General features: G+C 46.2%; 1 protein-coding gene across 5 annotated transcripts in view; it reads right to left on the minus strand.

Annotated features, from left to right (window-relative positions):
* Positions 1-290: 290 nt before the first annotated feature.
* Positions 291-26,017, minus strand: part of PSD3 (pleckstrin and Sec7 domain containing 3) — a 527,311-nt gene continuing 501,584 nt past the window's right edge. For all 5 annotated transcript variants that reach the window (XM_075556571.1, XM_075556567.1, XM_075556568.1 and 2 more), the window contains 2 exons: positions 24,146-24,289; positions 291-4,192 (listed from right to left, as the gene is read on the minus strand). In XM_075556571.1, the coding sequence (XP_075412686.1) occupies positions 3,977-4,192; positions 24,146-24,289 (360 nt within the window). In that variant the 3' untranslated portion in view covers positions 291-3,976. The remainder of the gene's footprint in view (positions 4,193-24,145; positions 24,290-26,017) is intronic.

Here is a 26,017-nt window from a genome sequence, read left to right on the forward strand (position 1 = left end):
TAGGGGATGCTGAAAACATGACAAAACAATTCTGTCATTGAAGAGCAGAGACTGGCTCCGTGCTCAATGCTGGCTTCTTCCAACTTGCTGAGAACTTACGCAGGTGCGCAGCAGCACACCGGCATGGTGAATGAAGAGAGGGAGAAATGCCAAAGAAATGGAAGTCCCAGAAACAGCTAATGAAACCCCAGAAACACACTGGCGATGCCTCCTAAAGGTCGGTGTGTACCCATGGTCTATGACTGGGTGACAAAGTGGCGAGGGGGTGCGCGCAGCACCCTGGTGGCAGACCCCGCACTGGGGCTGTCGTCCCCACCTTTGGGAGACCCAGAAGGGGCACTGGGCAGGTTGCAGGAGAAAAGTGTCCACTGTGCTTAGGCAGCAAAGAGCTGCTGGAGATTCTTCCCCAACCTCAGAAGTTCTGTGATTTGGGCAGAAAGCAAAGCACAGACTTAAGAGATCAACCTTTAAGAAGTCAGCCCATTTCCCCTTCCCGAAGCACTCCCCTCCCGTCACTTTAGACGAGGACACAGCGCCTCGTGGACAGGCACAGCAGTCTGAGAAGCAGCGAGGGTCTGGCGAAGGGCCCCGCCACTTGCCGAGCTCTCTACCTATGAGACCCAGAGAAGATGACACACGCCCTTGGGATGAGACTTCTTCCAGACAACTCCTCCATATGTCAAGTTTACTGAGATTAATTAGAATGTACAGAAGTACTGCATGGTTTAATTGGCAAAATTATATAGCTGTACATATATATCATTTTTTCTAAAGCTCACCAAAACAGTGCCTCTGACCTGGCAATAAAGTAAGGACCCTGCATGCTTCGAAGGGAGTTTGATCGTTAACAAGGAATTCCGGATGCCTCAGTAAAAGCAGGCATTTGAGGTGGGGGGTGGGGGTGCAGTGGGGGATGGGCGGGAAACACTCTTCTAACAGTTTCCATGTGGGCCCCTTCTATGGTTCTGATTTGCAAAAAGACTGATGAGCATCAAGATTTTATAGAATAAAAATGAATAATTTAGGTATGCATGTCAAAAGGAATAATGTCGGATGACCTGGCGAGTAATCCCGAAGCTCCCGGTGCTGAGGTAGGGGTAAGGAACCGGGCGGGGTGAAGGGCTGGGAGGCGAGTACCTTCAGAAGGAATGGAGGAGGGAGAGGAGGCCCCCGTACCGTGGCCTGGGCAGCAGCCGGCTGGGCGCAGCTGCCATCGCACAAAGCTCCTCTCTCGAACTTGACACCGCAGAGGAATCCCTGCAACAGGAGCGTGGCTGCCCGCGGGCCGGGCTCTTGGGATCAAGTCCAACCAGGGAAAGCCTCACGTGGGATACACTCCTGGCTGCCTCATTCACTAACAGAGTAACCTCCTAACATGTCCTGGGAGAGCCACTTTGAGCCCAAGTCCAAAAGATAGGCGACTTTGTGCCAGAGAAACCTTGGGAATTGTTGCTGGATTCAACGATACCAACACAGTTTACACCAGCTTCCAAAGCGCCCTTTCTCCTCTAGACCCCCCAGCACGTCCAGAAGTTCACGGAGAGAACGTTAGTGAGGAACGTAATAGGGTCAATGCTATCGTGCGGCTGAGGTTAGCCAAGTATTTCAGGATTACCCTAGGTGTCAGAAATACCGTAACAAGGTACCATTCAACATATATAAGTAAAACGCACATAAACAATCTACACACACACACACACACACACACACACACACACACGTGGCAAACACATTCAAGCCAGTCAGAGATACTTAAAAAATATTATTTATGAATTGAAGCTCATAGATGACAAAGTATAGGGACCCCTCCCTCTGCCCTCTGCTTAGGCAAACTACATAACAGAATACAAACAGGGCTATCATTCAGATGCTGGGAAGAAAGGCTGGTTCTGGAAACCTTCGATCCAATCAGAAGCTATGAACTTGCATCAGGCACATGGGCCGGACTATTTGCTTCCTGGTTGTAAAACATAATTTAATCACTGCCTGTACCTGGGCTAGAATGAGCTATGATTATTATTATTTTAAATACCTATCATACAGCAAGTGGCTACAATCACAGAGAGGGGGGGGGTTACTCTGCTCTGGGCACCAAGCAACTATGGACAGTTATGTAGGTGAAGGAAGTAAATATTAATAAATAATCCTTTAACTAACTGCTGCTACATCTGAACAATATACTCTACCACTCTGGCAACGACCAGGGTTTCATAGCACATTTTCTCTAGTTCACTGGGAGCCATGCTATTCACACAGAGTAGGTAATTCTTTGGTCAAAGTACCTTCAACTAAGAAACCGAACAGACTTGGAGAAAATTTCTGTAGGCGATAAAGGAGTATCCAAAGTGATTCCATTCGCTCAGTTGTGCCATTTGGGAGGTTTTAGCTTTAGGAGAACAGAATTTGAAAGTCTGGCTGTCAGGAAGTTCTATGTCACAGTGGGCTGGCTGAACTTTCCTGGCCCTGTACGAGAGAAAGCTCTGTGTATCCTCCCAGAGTTCCACAGGCACCAGCACTGCTACAAATTCACGACGGCACGGTCACAGAACTGTTTAAGAGACAGAAACAAGGGGCTTAGGCGAAAGACAGCTATCGGCTTTTAGGGAAAGTTCAGTAGTGGCTATCCGAGAGACTGAGATACTAAAGGAAATACCTGCACACACAGCCGATAGATTTCTGTTTCCCAAGCACAGCTAGCTCATTCAGACTACTCATGACTACGGAGCCCATATGGCACACTGGTTAAGCGCTGGTCTGCTAACCCCAAAGTAGGCAGTTTGAACCCACCAGCTGCTGCTCCATGGGAGAAAGAAACTAGTAGTTTACTCTGTCAAGTTTACAGCCTTGAAAACCCTACTGGGAAGTTCTATTCTATAGGACCCATCTGAGTTGAAGTCAACTCCATGGCACATAATCCCATTCACAACTTCCAGATTTATCTCTAAGAATCACCACGTGTCCCACCACTGAACAACCACAGCCAATCTCCCCCCTGCCTTCTTGTATGCTCAACAGAAGGGGTTTCGTTTTCAACGCTCCCAACGACACATGAATACTCTTCTGCCCCGGGGAGAACCCCATGACGACGTGACGAGAGACTAAACATGAAGCTATCTCTGGATCTGGATGGAAGGATGTCAATGATAGAGATGATTCTGGTGTGAGATTAACATTTCCCTGTAGACCACACACAAGTCTACTTCTGCAGCTCTCCAGAGAGCCCACGGCCACCACTGTCCTTGAGAAAACAAAAGTAACTTGGTGCCAATCTTTCTCAATGTTCCCTGGGAAATTGACACTGCCACCTTTCTCTTGCTTGGCAGAAAGGTAATCGCACTTCAAGCAAGCTACTGTGCTCCCCCCAATTCTGCAGCCCTACGATCCTCCTGCTCCCTCTTCAGCAAGGTCAGCACTGGGGAAGCATCACAATGCACCATAGCTGCTGCACACCGGTTCCCAGCAGTGTCACTCCGGAGCTGAGCTTCCATGAGTGGTCAATTTCACTTGTGTGACTGGGCACAATTCCACACACAGAGGCTTGTAGTAACTCTGGCGAGAATTCCACGATGCCACAAAGTTTGTCCAGTTAAATCTTCCACAATGGATCAAATTTTTTAACTTAAAAAAATTAAGTGTAACAGCTGATTGGAGAAAACATAAAACAAGCGAGCAGAGTGCAAACAAGAGTAAAAGCCCAGGCGAAGGGATACACGAGTTATCCTGCAATCATGCCGCCCTCCCCGCACAACAAGGTGCATTAGTTACCGAGTAGCAAAAACCAGGAAAGCCAAGAAATCAAGAGAAGTGAGACAATCTGTACAGAAACTAACAGAAAAACACATAGAAGATGTCACTAATGCACCATTTAGTCACACTTTTGTTTTAAATATACCCACAGGTTACCAGACAAATCTTGAAAACCCCTATATATTTTTTTTCTTCTCCATGACCAGCACTTCCTGGTCGCAGGTCAATTCTAAGTAACTTTCTGCTTAATGCTTGGTGCTTCCGGTCGATGATCCTTCCTCTCTGACACGTTGCGCTTGACCTTGGCGGTGACTGGAGAGGAATCTGGATTCAGGGAAGGGCTCGAGTGGGACTTCTTCAGGCCGGCACCCTCGCTTTCACTGGTGCTCAGGAGCTCCTTGCCGCCCTCTTTGAGGATGCCCACGTAAATGTCGTAACGGGTTTTCTGCAGAGAGAGAGAGAAGGGAAGCCAATGAAGGTTTCGCCGATGCACATAGGCATGCTAAAAACCAGGGGGGGGGGGCGGGTGACAGGCTCTGGAGGATTCAACTTTATTCCCCAAACTGACAAATTACTTGGCCACAAGACAGGCAACATTTCATGGAGATGGACTGGCATCCAGCCATCATCCAGCTGGATGATGAACAGGGAGCTGAGAATGCGGGGTTCATTATTCTGCATTCTGAAGGAATGAATGCCAACTAGGAGTTACTGGCACCGAAGGATCTAAGTTACTGGCACAGAAGGATCTAGGTTTGGGCTCAGAGCTGCAGCCACATGAACCTCACTCACTTGGGCGAGGCCTGACTTGGGCTCCAATGGGATTGTCCCTCCTGGCCTTCTCCCTTCAGCTCTCAGAGGTTCAGGACACACACTGTTCCACGGTGCAGCCTGTCTCCACTCCGCTATAGGACTTCAGTGTCTCTAGAAGGTGCTCTGGGTCTCTCCATGGTTTTCCTACTAGAGGTGGCTCAGTTCTCAAGAGTTGTTTCCTGTGGTTTCTTACAGAAATTCACATTTGTTTCCCATGGCTTTCCTCATCGACAAAACTCATTTCAGCCATTACATATTTATTCCGGTACATAGTAGGTCCCATGCTTCACACATCTTCTCCCTGACGGTCTCTCTCACTGTATCCGGCTAGCTTTGTCTAAGGATCAGTGGGAAGAATACCGTGGAGGTGATTTTCCCTCTTGATCTTTATTTAGAGAGAGCCCTTGTAGTGTAACAGTTACCTATTGAGCTGCTAAGCTCAGGTCAGCAGTATGAAACCACCAGCTTCTCCTCAGGAGAAAGACAAGGCTTTCTACTCTCATAAATTAACGTCTTGGAAACTCACAGAGGCAGTTCTACTCTGTCCTACAGGATCGCTGTGGACAGGCATCGACTAGATGGTAGTGAGCTTTGTTTTGTTTTGTCCTTATTTGCTGCTGGCTAATCCCCTACCCCTACCCCTGTCCCCATTCTCACCATGTAAAGTCAGTATGTAGCACTATTGTATATATTGGAAATGACACATACTGTGATTAGATTCTAGTCAAAATTAACCTTGTACTATATACTGCTTTACTTTACACATGTAGTGTCTTACTTCAAAATAATACACTGTCCCAAGAAAGGGAGGCAGAATGTATTATGACTATAAATCAAGCCACTACTCATCAGGTATTTTTCTGTGTAGAGAACAGCACTATATCCTAAGTGTAACAATACATTTTAATTGATACAAGTCCCGAGTTTAATAAATGAGTAACAAGAAAAACGCAGAGAACAACATGCCAAACATTACCTCAGAAAGCTACATAGCACTTAATAAGGGCATTTACAAGCTAAAGATGTCACCAGTACTATACAGTTCCGTTTATGCATCCGCAGAATCAGGAGGTTTTCCCTGGAGGATAAGTCAAGGGCATGCTGGCAAGGGCGCTAAAGTCCTCGTCAGCCTAGGAACTGATGGCTTGATCCGTCTCTAGATGACTTCGGTAGTAAGATTAAGATGAAGGAAAGAGCCATTCCTCACGCAAGAACAAAGATAAGTACAGTGATCGAAAGGCAGGCTTAAAAATAGATTCAGGACACCAGTGTGAGGAACACTGTTTGGCAAAGCACACATTGAAAGGGGTTTGAAAGACTCCCCCTCCCCCTTTTTTTAAAGATGACTTTAAAGGAGACAAAAGAGGAGAAGATGATAGCGCCAGTCTTCTCCTGGCTTTGAAGAAACCAACACCTCTGGGGAAATGCCCCTGAAAAGACTGAAGAACCCCATTTTCTCCATGTTACTGCTAAGGGCCAGCTGCAAACCTGCAGTCTCAAATAAACTCCGTCAGTGTGTCAATCCATACACAAAAGGCTGGCCAAGCACAGATCTCTTGCAAGCCACGAGTCACTGGGTTAGAAGCCAAGACACGGGTAGCAAACAGAGCTGTTGTCAAGAGGCACATGGAGAAGGAAACTCCTGAGTTTGCGAACCTGCAAGGGGTGGGGGGTGGCGGTTACCAAGGTACCCGGCAGAGGCCACAAAAGGCAAGTGACACAGCTCTTTCCAACCACCGAGTCCCGCTTTTATGGAAAACAAGCCACTTGAACATCTCTTAGGAAAGCAGCTCTCTGGCCTGCTCGAACCCTGCAGCCGATGGTTTGGAAAGGATGCATCCCTACCCAGAGGTCACGAGAGGCGCCTCTGACTGCCGCGGTGCAGATTCAGTAGAAACGAGAACTTCACGAGTCCCCTCCTCATTGGAGGATAGGGAGGAGCCAAGAGTGAAGTATGATCATTCCGACCTATGCAACTAAATGATCTCTTTGGCAGTATTACTTCATTTTCTCCTTTCCCAGCTGACATGATCCACTCTGCCCGCTCCCTCCCAAAAAGACCAATGGTAAAGTTTTAGGTTTTAAGTTAGAGCCGTTATATGAAGAAGAGAGAAACCGGAAGCATGTGTGTAAATTCCTTTCTAAAGATCAAAGGCACCGACAACCAGCTGACTAACGTTCAAACGGTCAACCTTGACTGAAGCTTACTGCTTCCCTATCAGTGTCTTCTTTCATGCTAGTGGGACTGATTTTTAGTGAGGGTGTCAATGTGCCCAGTCTCAAACATGTTAGTTGACTTCTCTTTGCCAGCACCGGGCAATGGCGTGTACGTAGAAGTCTGCTAGGGTACTTCAAAGGAAAAGGCTTTTGCCATCCTGGTAAAAGGGGGTCAATGAAATGTCTGACATTATGGCGGATTTGAAATTCATTATGGTGGATATGAAATTCGGAAAGCCTGTAGGTCTTAGATGGTAACATGAAGCAGCTAGTTAACAACCCATTACCAGTGTGAAGTGGGATAATGTGTACACTGTTTCAGTGGTTAAGTTTTTTGTTATTTGCAGTCAAAAATCATGCTTAATTGATAAAACAATGGATGTGCAGCTAATTGCCTGTGGGTTTCTGAGGCAGCAAATCTGTCCTGGGGCAGAAAGGGCATCTTCTCCCTCAGAGCCGCTGGTGGGGTTGAACTGATGACCTTGTGGCTGGCAGCCCAACTCAGGACCCACCATACCAGGGCAGGGCTTCTTTATTTTCCTAACAGTTAACCAAAATTTTGAGTTTATGCCAGTTTCTAGGTAGTATCCTACATTGGTAGCAAACTGGAAATTACTTCTTTAATTTAGAATAAGGACATTTGACCCAAACACTTGGTTCCCTGACTCTTCTTTCTCTACTATTCCATACCCCCAAGTGTCAGCAACTCCTGTGGCTCCACTGCCAACAGACACTCAGAATAGGACGCTTTCTCACTTCCAAGGCCGGGACTCTTACAGGAGCATCCCTACTGATCTCCCCGCTGCCCTCTCGGCCCCACACTCACACTCGATTCCTAAAACAGTGTCCCTGTTAAAATGACATCAGAGAACATCCTCTGTGCCCCAATGGCTCCTTCTTTTAACCCTCTCTCTCAACCCCAATGCCTTAAAATGACATAGAAAATGACACAATCTATGTTACCTCTCCCGACTCCCCTCATTTTTCCTGGTCTAAGCTCACCCGGCTGCTCCCCACCTGGGTCACTGCAGCACCCGCTCAGCTTCCTGCCTGTCCCTGAACCCCTGGGCACATGCCTACTCCAGGCCCTTTGCTGCTCCGTATAGTCCTTGGCCCAGACTGCATCCAGCTCACTCACTCCCCGCTTCAGGCCCGCACTCAGTGTCACACCACTGGAGGCCCTGTCCGTTCACCCATCTGAAATTGTACCCACTCAACCTCTCTGTGCTGCTTGATTTTTATCAACCGGCTTATACTCCCCTCAAAAAAAAATAATAAAACCTTGCCTCTTCGCATGATTGCATGATTTCATTATGGATGAACTATATTCCAGTAAAACAATTTAAGCAAACAAACATCTTGTTATCCCCTGTGTTGATTGATGGCAACTGCACGGTGGGAAGGACTTTGTTTTGTTCCCTGAGGTGTCTCACGGACCTAGCTCAAGGCCTGAGTACATGTGGAATAAGCCTGTGCTGAAGGTGGGGGGGGGGGGGAGAGAATAAAGGAATAGCATTTCATAGCCCTGGTTGGTGGTGTAGTGGTTACGTGTTGGGCTGCTCACTGTCTGGTCAGCAGTTCAAAACCTCCAGCCGCGCCACAGGAGGAGGATGAGGCTTTCTAGTCCCATAAAGAGCGACAGGCTCAGGAACCCCCAGGGGCAGTGCTACCCTGTCCTGTGGGGTCGCTGATTCTGAATTGACTGGATGGCAGGGAGGGTGTGAGGTTATGAGTGGATGAGTCATTCATATTGGGATTTCTCAGTGTGGCATTCTCTACGAAATGAAAACACAGAGAGTAGAGGCCTGAGGCAGTCCTAAGTCGGCAACTCTGTGTCCCCCCACTCTCGTGGTTTCCATAACTAACACAACGGTCTGACCCTGTGTGGTTCCCCAGGCCCAGCAGTGGCCACTTAGCAAAGGCCTACCCACACCCACTGATGGTGCCCTTCCGGACTCCTTGCCCAGCAAACCCCACATAACCAACCCACGTAGACACAGGCGGCCCGGTTCAGCTTTGAGACTATTTCTACAGAGAAAAACAAGCAGTTCCTGCCATGGTTTTGAGGCCCCAGACAGAGCCTTTTATTTCTGAGCAATTCTTGGCTGTCAGTCAATAAACCAGGGTCAGTTTTTCTTGCCCACACCGAGCTGAAAAAGAGAGACTGACACTGGGCCCGGTGCACGGGGGGGACTCACCCTGGGGCTTCCTCCTCATTTGAATAGTTAATAGGCCGCATTTTGACCAGGGTGCAGCCTTCAGATTCATCTTCTCACAAAAGTCACCCATTTGAGAGGTAAGGCTTTATAAAGGCCTCTTTACGTTTGGATTCCATAGTAACCCAATCATTGTTAGGGGCAATGGATGGAGGCTGTTGTGAAACTTACTTCAATGTTGTGCTCAGGCTCTAAGCTCCCCAAGTCAGGGAATATTAGCTTCATCGACATGACACAGGAGGGGACCTGGTGGCACTCAACAAACAAGGAACAATGGTAATGGCCCCCTCTGCTTTTTGACAGTAATTTTCATAAACAGGTGACAAAGGAGGAAGAAACAACAAACGAAGGATCTAGGAATGAATATAATTTCATGTTCCAAACGAACCCCAATGCAAGAATAAGCACAGCTCCAGACGGGGCGCATGAACAACGAGCTGGACTGTGCGAGACCGAGCTGGGACAGCACTGTGTCGGGGAGAGGCACCGCGTGAGGCCTGCAGTAATCCTCCCAAACCCCCTCTCTGACGTCACTCAGCCCTTGCAGACTGGCCTCGTGTATTAGGAGAAGCAGAGTCAGCTGGAGCCAAAGGTGTCCTCAGGGACACTTTCCTTTGGGGTCCTTCCAGAAATGGCACGATTTGGAGTACAATTTTGTCTTTGCTTCTGTGATTCCCTCTCAGGTCAGTTCTACATAGTTTCAGAGATCTCTACTCGCCTCCCTGCCTTAGGAACTCCCCACCACTGTGAACAGTATAACTGCATGACGTAAGGCCACTATCAGAAAAGCAAAGACGCCCTAAGTCATGGGTTGGGCTGTGAACCGCAAGGTCAGCAGTTCAAAAGTACAAACTGCTCCACAAAGGGTTACAGCCTCAGAAAATCACAGGGGCAGTTCTACCCGGTCCCACGCGGTCACTGTGAGTCAGAATCTACTTGATGACAGTGAGTTTGGTTTATCAGCAAAACACATTCAAAGCACTTGAGACGAAGTCTCCTCATCTTTGCCTCTCAGGGGAATTCTGGGGGGACTTCTGCCAGGACAGACGTGGCTGTTCTTTGGGCAGTAGTCCATGTTACCTTCAATATTGTTTGCCAGCGCCATAATTCAAATGCATCGCTTCTTCTTTGGCCTGCCTTATTCAATGCCCAACTTTCATACACTTGTGAGCAGAACGGAAATACTGTGGCTTGGGTCAGGTGCACCCTAGTCCTTGCAATAACATGCTTGCTTTTCAACGCTTTAAAGAGGTCACGTCCTTCAGACATGCTGTCAGGAGAGACGAGTCCCCAGAGAACACATCACGCTCGGGGAAGTGCAGGGGCAGTGAGATAGAGGATGGCCCACAGCAAAGGAGAGGCGAGGCTGGGCAGGGCTTCATTCCACAGACAGGGGGTGCTGGGCATCAGAAGTGACCTGATGGTCCCTAACAGCAGCAGAGAGTCGAGCACCTCTGGTGGAACAGTGGATTAGCCCCTAGATCAGCAGCTCAAACCTACTAGCTTCCCAGCATGGAGAAAGATGAAGTCGTTTGCTCTCATAAAAGTTTGTCTCAGAACCCCTCCAGGGCAGTTCTGCTCTGCCCTGTAGGGTGCCGATGAGTCAGAATCCATTGGATGGTGGTGGGTTTGATTTGGGCATCAGAAAACCAACTTGGAATGGGATTTGACCAAATCCAAGTACAGTGGCTACTCTTCTTTACAGGCAATTTATTGTTGTTGTTCTTTGCTTTTTTAAAATCATTCTATTGGGGTGCATACATCTCTTATCACCATCCATCCATCCATCCATCCATCCATCCATCTATTGTGTCAAGCACACTTGTCCATCATCATTTTCAAAATATTTTCTTTCTACTTGAGCCCTTGGTATCAGCTCATCCACCCCCCTTTCCCCCCTCCCTTCCTCATGAACCCTTGATAATTTATAAATTATTTTTTCATGTCTTACACTGACCAATGTCTCCTTTCACCCACTTTTTTGTTGCCCGTACCCCTTGGGAGGGGGTTATAGAGATCATTGTGATCGGTTCCCCTTTTTCCCCTCTACTTTTTCCTTACCCTCCTGGTATTGCTACTCTCATTATTGGTCCTGAGGGGTGTATCTGTCCTGGATTCCCTGTGTTTCCAGCTGTTGTCTGTACCTGTGTACATGCTCTGGTCTAGCCACATTTGTACGGTAGAATTGGGATCATGACAGTGGGGTGGGGGAAGCGTTAAAGAACTATAGTAAAGTTGTGTATACTGACTGGCTCGTCTCTTCCTTGTAACCCTTCTGTAAGGGGATGTCCAGCTGTCTACAGATGGGCTTTGGGTCTCCAGTCCATACTCCCCCTCATTCACATTGATGATTTTTTGTTCTGGGTCTTTGATGCCTGACACCTGAATCCAATTGACACCTCATGATCACATAGACTGGTGTACTTCCTCCATGTAGACTTTGTTGCTTCTCAGCAAGATAGCTCCTTATTTATCTTCAAGCTTTTGGGACCCTAGATGCTAAATCTTTTGATATCCAGGCACCATCAGCTTTCTTCATCATGTTTGCTTATGTACCTATTTTGTCTTCAGCAATTGTGTCGGGAAGGTGAGCATCACTAAATGCCAGGTTATTGGAACAAAGTATTCTTGCATTGAGGGAGTACTTGAGGCCCAATGTCCACCTGCTACCTTGATACTTAACATACATGTACATAGATCTATTTCCCTGTCATTATATATAAATATATACATTTACATATGTACACATCCAAGCAATTTCTTGAGTGTCATTTTTCCAGATTTTGCCCATTAAGTGAGCTGTCTCCTTTAATTTCTTTGTGCACATTAATTTCATGAAACCCTTTGTGGCCGCTCAGTGCCAAAGACAAAGAAAATGCTTATCCCTGTCTACCAAAATAAAGTCTATCCTTCAGTTTGTAACACCCAGGGTGAGCTATTTTTCACTATTTACTTACTACCTTTGTCTTCCATCACCTGTAAAGATATTCCTTGAATTTGCAGGAAAACACTCCTTCCTTTAGACTAGCAGCAAGGGTACTGGGGATGAATGATAAATGAGGCATTGAAGACCACATAAACTCTCGCTTGTACTGCATGTGACTTGCCTGCTGAAGAAACGCCATAAGGACTGGTGCTCTTTGAAAAGAAGCTTAATCACATCTGCCTCCACATTCACATGCAGCTGGCTGAGCAGCTCCTTTCCTCCTGAGCCCTGCCTACCAATTTCTATTTCACTTAATGGAATACCATCTCCTTTCGCCCTCTGGTCCATGGCCACCACACAACCACCCGAGTGAAAAGAAAACTGCCCTGGTAATTTAAACTTCCTGGTCCCATTGAGACGCAGCCCTCAGCCCTCTAGCAATCAACCCTGAATGCATTTCCCTCTGACATTTCACTTCCCTGTGTAGGCAAGGTCCAAAAAAAAAAAAGGCCACCTGAAAATGAAATGAGGAGAAAATCAATAATGCCTTGTACATAGCAAACCATTTTTTATCTATCATCTATCCATCCATCCATATTATCCATCTCTCTATCATCTTTGAGGCCAGTCTCTCCTCTGGAGAACAAAGAAACAGACAACAGCACCAGAAACCCCAGAGCTTTGGAAGTTCCCTCTGCTTTCAGGAGAGACCCTGCACATCTGCATTTTGCCTTGTACTGGATGAGGGCAGAAGTGACATCCTTGACAGGATGGCTTACTGCTGATTTTAGAAAGCAATTCTATCCTAAAAACGGGGTTTTCAATACATTCCTCCTTGAACATCATGCTGGAACTAACGTGAAAAAACAAACAATTTTTTTCTTTTTTAGGGGTGGGGGAGGTTTTCTTCCCCACACGATTCCCCGGATCAAACGTGGGCCCCCTGTCGTAACCACTGCTTAACAGATTTTCAGTTTGCACATGTGCTTTCATGGGACAAGCCTAAGAAAGTGTGACTGCCTCTCTCGTGATTCAGGCTCCTTTACAGCTCTGTAGCTAAATGACCTTTGTAACTTCCATCAAAATAAAAGTTAAAGTGCTATGGAAACTCAGGGAGACCTGACATAGGTAAAGAGTCTCAGCTTTCTCCCATGGTGTCGTTGGTGGGTTTGAAACACTAACTTTGTGGTAACCAGCCCATCCAACGCATGGCTCCTGATTCTATAAGGAGAAGAGGCCAAAAGGTAGACACTGATGGGGACAAAACAAATTAAGTACTTAGGAAATATTTCTTCATTTGTCTGTCTGTCCTGATGACCCTGCCCACCTCTCCCCTGGGTGTTCATTCCACCTCTATGGACCTTTCAGGAACACCCTCCTGAGGGCCCAACCACTTGTTCTGATGAGCCCCAGGCAGGCAGACCTCTGGGTGGTGTCTCCCTCCTCCCGTGCACGCCATGGTCCTTGGCTTTGTGCAAAGAAGAATGAGACTCAGAGCTTGCAAAGGTAAATGTTTTGGCACCTGCTGAGAACCAGCTTCTAAAACAGGTTGCTTTTTGCATTCTTTCGGCATGCTGGTTTCTATAGCTCTCCAAATCCACTCTGTAAGCCCAGCTCGTATTAGTATCCAGCTTCTCACTCGTTTCTAAAACTACACTCAAGGTTCCGAATGTAAACTCCTATGGAGCCACTTTGGAAATACTCCCCGCCTGTTCCCTGCCCTGGTCCAGTGGGCAGAACACTCAAAAAATGGATTACCCAGTTCCAACTCACAAAGCAGGCAACACGGCCGGATTTGTTATCCATGAGGTTTGGGGATAATGGCAATAGGCCTACTCATGGTGGCCCGACAAAGCTCATTCTTGTCTGAGAGTTTTGACAATAGTTGTGTGTCAGTCTGGGTAAACTAGGGAAACCAATCCATAGAAACTCATATGTATAAGAGAGAGTTTTATATAAAGGGTACGTGTACATTCAGAAAGCATCCCTACCCAATGCTGTCCAAGTCCATAAGTCCAACATTAGCCCGTATGTCCAACACCAATCTACAAAGTCCTCCTCAATCTCACAAAACACACGCAATGACGCTGACTGCAGAAGGAAAGTTGAATCAGTGAATGTGTAAGTATCTCAGCGCTGGCAGGGGTCTCCACACGGCTGCTCCAGCACCCAGGGCTGACTAGGGGTAGGTCCATGTGGCTTCTCCGCAGGGATGTCTTGCAGGAAGTGAGCATTGCCAACTGAAGCAGGGACCTGGCTAAGGCAGCTGCACCCAGGTCTGACCATCAGAAAGCAAGAGACCCAAGAACTCGAAAGGTGAGGCTCACTGAGCCCTTGATCTCTACACCCCTCAATTAATCCCACTTGTGGTTATTGGCCAGGTTGGGACAATAAACCTTAACTACCTCAGTCAAGTATAAAATTAATTTTAAAGAGAAGATTCACCTTGACTGGGTTAATGAGATTTAAAAGTCTGCTGTCCAGTGAAATGGCTGGGGGGAAAAGTCTTTGAAATACAGGAATATGAACTTAAACATGTACTTACTCAAGAAAAGTTATTTGAACAACAGAAATACTGCTTAAACTTTCTGTCTTTTATGGGATAAAACTTTGTCACTCACTAAATCTTTCCTTATATAATTGATATTTAAAAAAATAGCTTGCTGAGGAACCATTTAAAGCATTTTAGGCTCTTAATCTTTTGGGTTATATTTTGCTTAAGCTTCTGTCTTAGAATTCCCTAAGGTCACACAAGATATCCCTCTGGCAGTCTTAGGTTCAAAACAAAACCACCAAAAAAGTCAGCATGTTTGAGAAGGCTTAGACACCTTTGCTCTATCTCACTTTGCTACTGGTCTCCCATGTCATCTATTCTCAAATATTTACTCGGAGCTTGAAGCTGTCTCAGGCCTTCTAACTTCGTGGTGCAGACGCTCCTTTAGTGAGGAAGCAGCATACAGTAACGCCACGTCCTGTCTGCACCCACTTACGTGAGGACACCAATCAACCGGAACTCAGCCACGCCACCGGTTCCCCAGGTAGCAGGAGGGCGTGGAGGTGCTTTCCAGCTGCAGGCCTTTCAGCATCCTCTACAGAGCCAAGAGAGATGTGGGAGCAAACTACTTGGAAGAGGCTACAATACTCATCCCAAGGAGGAAAAGTTGAACTAGGAAAACCCAAAGAAGCACACACCCTATGGCAAGCCCCCTTCCCAGGCTTCCCAGTGCCAGCTTGGTTCTTAGAGGAAACTGCTTGTCCAATACCACAGCCACTAGCCATATGTAACAATGAATTGTGGTAACACTGGAATTGGAAGAAAAAATGAAAAAAAAAATACTGCTTACATGGCAAAATGACCGAATGTATTGGGTTAAATAAATAATTACAGTTCATCTCTCCTAGTTTTCTTAAAATTTTTAGAATGTAGGTGATAGAAAATTTTTAAAAAACCAGACTTCTATGTGGTTCATATTATGCTGCACAGTGCTGTTCTAGCTCCATCTCCAAGGCACAATGTTCTTGTTCTGTGTTCACAAGCCTTCAGATCTTGTGAGAGCGAATCAAGTGACTGGTGTTCATGTGACACGCTCCTCCAAGAGAGCTGGGAAGCACTTTCTTGTTCCTTACCTGATTCATCTCAATTGTAGAGTCAGGCAACTAAAGCCCAGAGAGGGTAACTGCATCATCGAGCAAGCCAATGGCAGGACTAAAGACTAAAATGGCCTCCTCATCCCTGTACTTCTGAGTTTGCTACTTACTCCTTCTGAGAATATCTGGGGTTTCTGTGTTGTTTTTTTATTAAGATAATTACCTAGTCTAAAAGAAGGGCCTTCTTCAGAGCATGCATCTCAGGCATATGGTAATTAGCTGACGGAGGAAGGGGGTAGGGACAGAATGCCTATTGGGGCACATGGCAGGGTGTCTATTCTGCTTTCACAGGGAGGGCCCTGCTCCTTGTTAATCACCTGTGTGAACTTGGCTCCAAGGACCCTGTGGCTCGGCTTTTCTTCCCTTCAGAAGCTCATGCCCTCATTTACCGAATCAAATCCAGAGCTGCTTAGTCCTCTTTCAACATGTAATACAAAATACAATTCCAAACAACACTAGAACAATCATGTGTCTTATTAACTCGACTTCGGGGACTAGACATCTGCTGATCCTAGGTTTCTAGCTTTTGACTCATAATTGTAATATTCAGCATGTTTTTTCCCCTTTGAATAATGAAAATTTCCCCCAAGAATTTTATGAGTCTGCAACATCTCAGGCCCTCAGGCCCTGATGTGTAATCATCCCCTGGTGTCTTCTGAGGGGGAGGGGGCACGGGGTTCTAGGCTTGACTTGGTTCCTCAGACCGAGACTCTTGGTACTTCTGGCTCTTTTAAGTCAGTGAATGAAATTTTTCACTTTCCATCACTAGGAAAAAAAGAAGCGTTTGCTGTAATCGTACTTTACAATCAAGGCCACTTGTAACTGAACAGTTAGTAAGTCGCTGTGCTTCCACAGATGTGCTTGCTTCGTGATAGCGAGCTGTGCGGTCAGATACACCTGTCCTCCTCCTGAGATGAGGGCGGTGAAGAGGGGGAGGGTCTGTATCATGGTCCTTACTTTGAAAATTAGTTTTCCTAATTAGTTGACAAATTAAAAAACAAGGAATTTAAGTACCAGTTTGAATTGTGCCTCCACTCCCCTCCAAATACATGTCCAAAATGATTGGGTGGTAGTACTCAGTGGTCTGGCAATGATGTAATTTAACAGTTAAATTAATTTAATCTGTTGATCTGATATCTCTATTTGGGTCACCCTAAGAGATATTTCCCTGGAGTGTGGATGGTCTGCACCACCTTTTATCTTATGAGAAAAGTGAAGAGAGAGAGAGAGAGAGAGAGAGAGAGAGAGAGACACCACAGTACCACCAAGATAGAACAGACAGAACAGAGCAAGCCTTTTGAACCAGGGTCTCTAGGCTAAGAACCTGCATGACCCAAGGGCAGGTTTATGTAAATTATATAGAGATCTCCCCAGAGTGCTGGGCCCACACCTGTTGAAAGGAGACAAGGAGTTTACCTCAGAGCCTGTCCTCAAAGCTGGTGCTTTGAAACTGGACTTCAAGCCTCGTAAACAGAACACAGGTCTGTTTTGTAAAGCCATCTAATTGTGGTATTTCCGTTGTAACAGCATTATGTAACCAAGAAACCAGGGAGACACGGTTATGACCACAATTGAACAGGAGTTTTACTTAAAACAAACTATGAGCTAACTACCTGCCCACCAACTAGAAAACAAGCAACCCACCAATAAAACCGGAAGTGGATATGCGCTTCCCTATTACTCTGTACACAATGTACGCTTATTCTTAGATCTACCAATTGGGAAAAGAAGCACGCCATTGTATTTGCCATCAAACCTTAGAAATGAAGATAAAGATGCATCATGCTTCAAGAATGTCCCAGATTTTTTTTTTCAGATTTAAAATAGTCTGTCACCAGAAATGTATATACATTGTTATAGTGGGCTTTTGCTATTTCTAAAATTTATTCCTAGCCATATGATTGGCTGCACCTTAAGTGTCTTTAAGACAGTAAGCATACCCCAGTCCTGGCCCATTATAAGAGGAGGAACCTGGCTGAAGTCAGGCTATTTAATCAAACCCTAACCTACTACTGCTGACTCAGGGCAACCCTACAGAACAGGACACCCGCCCCATCGGGTGGGTTTCCAAGGCTGTAAATCTTGTGGAAGCAGACTGTGGATGAGAGCAGCTGGTGGGTTCCAACCAATTACACAATTTTGTGTCAACTTACTGCGTAAGGGTGGCATGTAGCCTGTCAGTCAGGTCACAGCCTGATGGTGCCTCCTTGGGGGCATGACCTCCTCATAAGGAGGGTCCTGGGACCTGGGACCTTCCCCCAACACCCCCTTTACTGTCCTGCTGATGTGCCGCTCAGAGACCTGTAGGAGACGTGCAGAAGCTCTGGAGATGTGTCCACTGCCATTGGATCCAAAGACTGTACTCACCAGCCTGTGATCGCCCTGCGTTTTGCATCACTGCTTGTGGCTGCATGAGTCTGAAGAGGGAGTTATGGACTAGCCTCAAACTTATGGACTGAATTTGGACTGGGTTGGGATGTTTTCTTGATATCCAATTACTCCTTCATATAAAACTCTTACTTACACATATATGAGTGTCAATGAATTTGTTTCTCTAGGCAATCCGACCTACCACACACCACTGAACTTTTGGTTAGCAGGTAGATGCTTTAACCACTGCACTATCCGGGATCACTCCATCAATAAAGTCATCACATGGATTTTATTCCTAGTCCTTGGTTAAGTCATCAGGGTAGTAAATGATTGCACTTTCCTGTTGGAATTGAACCTGAAAACATATACCTAAAAGTATCTGTCTTGAAACCATGATCGCCGATTTCAAAGGCCTTGGCTCCAAGATCTAAAATGCAAAACAAATGCAGGGCACCAGCACTGTCTTCAGCAGCTCTGTCACCAGATAGGCTAGTTAGTCGGGAATGGCAGGCAGGAGACTTCTTTCTGAAATATGGGGCATTCAAATAACGAACACACATAGCCCACTGTGTTGGCTAAAGAACACGCACTAACATCAGGTCTGCTGCTGCTGTTAGGCGACCTTGGCCCCTTCCCATGGTGACCACGAGGGACTCCGTCAACTACAGGCACTCCTGGGGTAGGGTAGGGCAGGCTCCTCCTGCAGAGAGAGCCCAACCTCACAGAGCGATGCTGTGTGCAGCGGAAGGAAGCCCTCCCCTGTCCTGCGCTGTCTTCCTACTTGTTCTCGTGGCTCAGCCACTGTATCAATCCATCTCCTGGAAGATCTTCCTCTTTTCACTCTACGCAGCATGACATGCTTTTCCAGGGACTGGTCATTCCTGACAACATGCCCAAAGTACCTGCGAGGAAGTCTTGCTGTCTTTACTTTTGAGGAGCACTCTGGCCGTACTTCTGAGACAGACTTGTGCGTTATTTTGGCTGTTCCTGGTCCTCTTTCGATGTTCCTCACCAGCACCCCAGGTCAAATACATCGGGTCTTTTCCAGTCTTCCTTTCTCAATGGCCAACTTTCACATGCTTGTGAGGAGACTGAAAATAGCATGGCCCAAGGTAGGTGACCCCTAGTCTTCAAAGCAAAATCTGCTGCATAAAATCCAGTGACATTAGGCCGGCCACCAGCTTTCCACCTGTGAACGTCTGGCACCTCTGTTAGCCTGGTCCTTCATAATTGCTCTTCAGCAAATCTCTCAACAGCCCCATCATTTTAGCAATGGGCTGGGGTTTCTCCTCCCTAGTAAGGGTCGTTCACAGCACCCTACACCTTATGTACTGTGTACAATTATTTTGGAGTGAGAAACTAAAAAACAAAAACAAAACAACACTCCCACTTTCTGATTTTTGTTGTTTTCAAAGCTGAAGAAACAGAAAGTCAAAGTCACTAGGGGCCACCCACAGTGCTAGAAGCAAATTTCCATAATGGGTCTCTTTTATTCTGTCTCACGGCCCCCCCTCCAGGACAGACAAGAGCTGCTTCAGGGGGTTTCTGAGACTGTACATCTGTACGGAAGATTTATCTTTCTTCCCCGGAATGGTGCCTGGTTCAGACTGTTCCTCATGCTCTTAGCAGCCCAGTGTGTCTGAGCCCATGGCACTCACTAGCAGGGCTGTTCCTTCCAGGGGTCTCAGAGACAAAATCCCGGAAGCACCAGAGCCATGGAAATCACATGAGATGTTTAAATGTAACACTGACGTCAATTTAAAAGGCAGAAAGGCTATTACTTCTGGCATAATTAACAATCAGTACGGAGAGCCATTGGTTTAGACAATCCCCATCCAATCTCCCCCCCGGGTGAAGCCTGCTACTTTACAAAAGAGTTGTTCTTTCTTTCTTTTTAAACATACCAAGATGCAAGTTGCCTTGTTCTCAGTAGTTTTGTTTTTTATTTTTCAGCCCTGAGTTTATTTATTCACCAGAATGTCTATTTATTTACTGTCAGTCAGGGTTGACAGAATTTCTAAGGCATAGAAAGAGCTGTGGATTTGGCCCACCAGAAGAATTATTTGTACCCAAAGCAGCTTGGGATATGAAACACTGAAGAGCATCAAGTTAGGAACACCCCCGGGGTTCTTATTAACAGCTTCAGATGCTGCCAGGGTTGAGCCCTGTTCCCTACCAAGGCTTGAGGAAAGGATACGCACTGCTCTGAGAATCGCATCTTTTGATGGCTGCAGACAGGAATAGATGAGAGAGCTTACTCGGACCTGTGAGTCTTCCCTGATGACAAAGATACAGACAGGATCACAGGACCCCCACCCTGCTTTCCTGTTCCTGCCCGTCCGAGGCCGCCGAACCCAGACCCCTGGCGGCTCCCGTCTGCCCATCAGAGTTGTTTTCAAGGGAGCTGCCGGCCGTGGAAAAGAACAAAACGTGGCTTCTGGGAGAAGTGCTTCCTCTGATGTTATCACTTATACACAATAGTGCAATTTCATTTATTCATTTATTCAAGAAGTTTATTTTTGAGCTCTCAGTCAGTGCTCGGGAAGCTGGGACTGGTGTAGTGAACAAAATACAGGAACCGGTCTGGAAGGGAAGTGATTGCTTAGGGAATGATGCTTACGAAGCAAAGCCAAGTACTGGATTCTGTGTAAAGGATCTCTCTCTCTCTTTCTCTCTCTTTCTCTCTCGCGCGCGCGTGCGCGCACACACACACACACACACACACACACACGATGCAATCTGGTGGCTGAAATACTGGAGCAAAGTGATTCTACAAGAAATGCCACTTCAATTTTAATCTGAGTCAAATGCCCCCCCAATAATTTTCTTAAAAAAAGAAGACATAATTTCATTTAAAAAGCCTTTTTAGAGGACATCTACACAGAGAGGACCCTGTCTACCTTCTTGCTAGCCCAGGTTGGTGAAACTTGACAGAGAATCCTCTGAGGCGGATCTGTGAGCATAAGAAGCTGACGTCAATGAGCCAAGGATCTGGGAATGCGATCTTCGTGCCGCTTGAGGTGAACATTTGATGAGAGCAAGGTGTAATCTCGCCGGCTTTGTCTAAGTTCACATCAGGAAATGAAGATGCTGGCTCGTGCTGGGTTTCATTTCAAAGGAGCATCACAATGGACTGGAAATCAGGGAGCACTTCTAGTATATGGGGGTGTCTTTCCCTTGTCTTGAACCCCCCCGGCCCCCACCTCCTGGGGAAAGACTCTTAGCCTTCCAAGTCCAGGGCTCAAGCACTATGCGGAGTACGAACGCAGGGGATGGAGGTGTTGGGAAATGTAATTGGCACATGTGCAACCATCGGGCCTCTGCTGAAAGCCACTCCCAGAGTGTGAAGAAGAATGATTGCTTTTTGAGAACTCCCATTTTGCCCAAAAGAACAAGCCCAAGAGAAGAGAAACCACTGTAAGAAAGACACATCCTCCCCCAACCAGTCTTTTGCTCGGAAGGTACCACTTTGTCTCACAAACTCTCACCTGGTCTTCCCATGGAGCCAGGGCCCCTTGCCCATGAAGGGGCCGGCACCGGATTCTGTGAGAGAAGCAACATCTTGTGGATCAAATGCCACAACTTGTAACCGAAGTTCAATGTCCCAGAAAGAGACTGTTGGAAGTTTCCAGGACGTTTTACCCACTTTAAGAAGCCGTGGATAAAGCATTGGCTACACCCGAGGCTGATGAAGTCCCTGCTCGCAGAGGCTCATGATCTGGTTTGGGGCGGGGCAGCATAGTGCCCACCGTAGATCCAAGCACAATTGTAACCCAAGGCACATTGTGGTGGCTCTTGTAACAAATGAGTCCCACTAACTGGTTTAGAGCAGGCTCTCATAGGAGGCATTGGCTGCACCCCGAAATATGGGCAGGACTCACCAAAAGGAAGGTTAAGGGGAGGAATACATGGGGTAGAAGAAAATCGATGACTTTCAAGTGTGTCTGTGGGAGAGTAGGCTGGACTGTGACAGAGGCAAGGCAGGCTGCTGTGAGAGACTGGCTGGGAAGACAGATGAAAGTCACAGCTGTTCACATGAAGGCGTGTGACTTGATTCTGCAAATCGGTGGTGGAAAGAGACAGGAGACGATCAAGGGTGTCTATTGAATAGAAAAACACCCAAATCTGGGCTGAGCATTAGAAACATAACTGGCAGACGTTTGTAGAAGGGAATGGGGAAAGGAGGGGCAGTTAGGAGTCAAGCACCAGGTCCTGGTGACAGACAAGAAGATCAGTAGTCAGCAAGGAGGTGACAAAAGAAATATCCCTATAAGGAAGGGTGTGCTCCAGCCTGCAGGTCGCTGAGAGTGGCAAAAGTGGGACTGGCCCTGGGGAATGGGGTGCCTCCGGTGACGCTCAGGATTCAAGCTGGAGGAGGAATACAGGAGAGGAAGGATAACTTCTATCATGCCTCCTATCAAGTAAAAGAGAATAGAGCCCCGGGGAAAAAGAATGACAAAGTATACATTCTGCATATCCATCAGAAGAAGATTTTGTGAAAATGAACAGTTTTTTTTTCCTCATTGACTTCCATGCTGCTTAATAATTAAAAAAAAAAGAGCATTTTCCATCTTTTAAGTGGATGCTTGAAGTGGGGTGAGCCCAAGGACCTCCTGAAACTCCGGCAACAGGGACAAGGAGTTCAAGGTAACCTTCATTGCAATCAGTTACCACTGAGTCACTTCCGATTTGTGGTGACCTCCTGTCTAGAGTAGACCTGTTCTGTGGGGTTCAAGGCCATGGCCTTTGGGAAGCAAAGATAGTGCCTATCTTGCAAGGCACTTCTGAGAGGGTTTGGACCACTCACCTTGCAGCAAATAGCAGAGCAATGAACTGCTGGCACTATCTCCGGTCTCCTACTAGACACATTTTTCCAGCTTAGTTTAAAATGTCCTACCTTCCTAGGCCAGAGCATACACCGTATATACTCGAGTATAAGCCGAGTGTTTCAGCACCTTTTTAATGCAGTTTTTGTGGTAAAATTAGGTGCCTCAGCTGATCTTCGGGTCGGCTTATACTCAAGTATATACGGTAAACTCTCCTCATTCTAGTTCATCAATCCATATGACGGTCAGTGGATGGTAAGAATGCATCCCCGTGGCCTAATAACAGTGATAAACTGGAAAGAGCTGCTGCTTGGAGGCTCGACGGGAAAATTGAGCCCAGTGGATTGAGTCATCAGACTGTTGGCAGGCTGCAATCGCAAAGCCTGGCATTGGTGTGGCTAATGTAGAGGAGGCATTCACCAGCCCCTGCACGTTACCATGGCGAGTGGTCCAGGTGGCAGCTGGGAGGAGACTCACCAGAGGCATGTGCACAGCAGAAAGTAGTCCTGCGAATCATTCAGGCTGTCCTTGTTCAGCATTGCCTCGATCGCAGAAACACTCAAGCCCAACCCACCAAACCCACTGTCATTGAGTGGATTCTAACTCATCGTGACCTATATCATGTTTCTGAGGCTATATTATCTTTATAGGAGCAGATGGTCACCTCTTTCTCTCATGGAGTCACTAGTGGGCTTGAACTGTTGACTTTGTGGTTAGCAGTCCAATGCTTACCTAACAGCACCACTGGGGCTCCTTCCATCAGAGAAAGCATAATCTTAGACAACAGCACTAAGAAATCCAATGGGCTAATCATGACGTTATATCATCCTTTTGATCTCATCAGTCTTTCTAGAGCATCCATCAATGGGCTTGCCCGGATGAGGATCAATGTTTGTGTTTCCACCAGACAGATTTCAGAGACTGCTTACAAATTAATACGGAATTAAAAAAACAATCCATAGACTTATGAATTTATGAGCAGGGGATGGAGAAGTCAGAAAATTCATGAGCCCTCATTTGGAAGACATTGATGCCACTGGGTTACCTGAAACTAAGATCGTCTGATGTGTCAGAAGATAGGGCACAGAGCGCTGGGTATAAATCAGAGGTTCCCAAACTTATTTGGCCTATTTCCCTCTTTTCAGGAAAAAAACAATGACAACTATGCAGTGCTGTCTGGCAACTGAGAACTTTTGTACCACAGTCCATAATCCAGGATAGAGTATAGGTATCTGCCTCTTCAGACCCCCAGTTATAGCCAAGGCATGGCTCCTCGTTACAGTAACTATAATGGACATATGAATATAAAAACAAAGAACTGCCTCCCGGCTAAGGCATAATTCAATTCTAGGCATTGGTTACAGGTTGGTGCAACATACCTCAAACTCCAGATAATGGTCCTTCAGTTTGTATTCATCGATCTCTTTGGCTTTCACCTTTTTGTCGGGGGGATACGAGCGGTGCTCAGCCAACTCCGTGGTGATCTGCTTCAACTTGCTTTCATGAGATTTCAGCTGCTCCTCCTGTAGGAAATTGTTAGGCCATTTAGTTTCCAGAAAAGAAATCAATAAAAAAAAGTACAGTGCTTTTAAAAACCCCTTGTGATGAATGACCTTAATTCTTTGCGATCCGTTGCTGTGCCTAGATACTACCGCTTAAGCAACTCGCTCACGTTAGTGTTTCCATATTGCCAGGAGAGCAGCCAATGCTTCACTTCACAGCAAACTCCTTCAGAGACTTTTGTTAGGCCTGTGTCACCAAGTCTGGGATCCTACCTCTGGCCAGGCCCCTCGACAGGCCAGGCACCAGGGGAACAGTGAAGCGCTTTGCTTCAGGAGCACAGAACTTGGGGTTCATGTCCACCCAGCAAGGCTGTCCGTTCCCTCCTTTCTATCTCAACAATCTGTGTGCTTTTTGAAACAAGTAATGCTCGGAAGAAATAATTCTTCTCTGAAACCTATCAGATAGCAGTCTACTGATGAGCCCACTCCTGCTTTTCCCTCCAAAGTAGGAGAGGGTCCTATTCCCTTCAACTTTATTGTAATTATTTGGTTAAAAGTTATCAAAGAACACAAAAGACAAATTCATTGCTAGCTAGTCAGTGTTCATAAACAGCCGGAGTTTGGATGAGGTGAAACTGCTCTAAGTGTTTCCAAGACCATTTAAACAGCACATATGTGCCACTTTCCACTTAATACTGAAATGCATATTAATAAATTATGCAAGGTTTATGCATATATCTCCAAGGCTCACTCATGATACTATGTTTTATAAGCCTATTTTCTATAGTTGCATTAAATGTTAGCCATGAAGGGTTTTACACACACGTGCATATGTGTGTGAGCACATGCATATCCACATGCATATATGTGTGTGAACATATGCATACACACATGCATTTATGTATGAATATACATATACATATATAGATATATGAAGAAACCAGTCATACAAAGGTTGTGGTTCAAGGGCAATGCTTCATTTCCCATCCAGAGTTTTCATGAAGCAGAAGTCTAGGGAGCATTCTCACAGGCTTTCAACACCCTATCCTCTAAGGCCTGTGCATTTCAACAAGAAAAAAAAATATATAAAGGATAATGGCCAGCTTTCTGGCACAGATAAGGAGGACATGCAGTGTCTGCATGGGCGAGCTCCTGGATAAATGAAATGCCCAGAAGTTACTGATGGTACAAGCAAAGCCAGGGAGGCAGGTGCCATGGCATAGGTGGCACTCTCTGATCAGGGAAAATATATTTGTAGCGGACAAGACGGTGTCCCCCCTTTTGTCCTTGCTTATGTTAGTGGAATCATGCACAGCCTTCTTACGAGACAATAGTAACGGGGTTGCAGACAGGGCTGAGAAACACACAGCAGTGCCTGGAGAGAGGAACTCAGGTAGGGTAAATCTCTTAACATGGCTTTACTTTAGGATGTGATTTTTAAAAAAGCATCGAGCTATTAGATGCAAGAGAATTTGTGTCCGTATGCAAACGGACATATACTGGCAATATTTGCAAAATGTAGGGAAATGAAATTTTATTTTATTTATTTTTATAAATCACTTTATCAGGGGCTCTTACAGCTCTTACAATAATCCATACATCAATTATATCAAGCATATTTGTATACATGTTGCCATCATCATTTTCAAAACATTTTCTTTCTACTTGAGCCCTTGTAGAACTCCTCTCTCTCCCACTTGTGAACCCTTGATTAATTGTAAATTATTATTTTCATATCTTACACCATCT

This window comes from Tenrec ecaudatus, chromosome 8 (genome assembly GCF_050624435.1).
Source record: "Tenrec ecaudatus isolate mTenEca1 chromosome 8, mTenEca1.hap1, whole genome shotgun sequence".
NCBI classification, from domain to species: domain Eukaryota; kingdom Metazoa; phylum Chordata; class Mammalia; order Afrosoricida; family Tenrecidae; genus Tenrec; species Tenrec ecaudatus.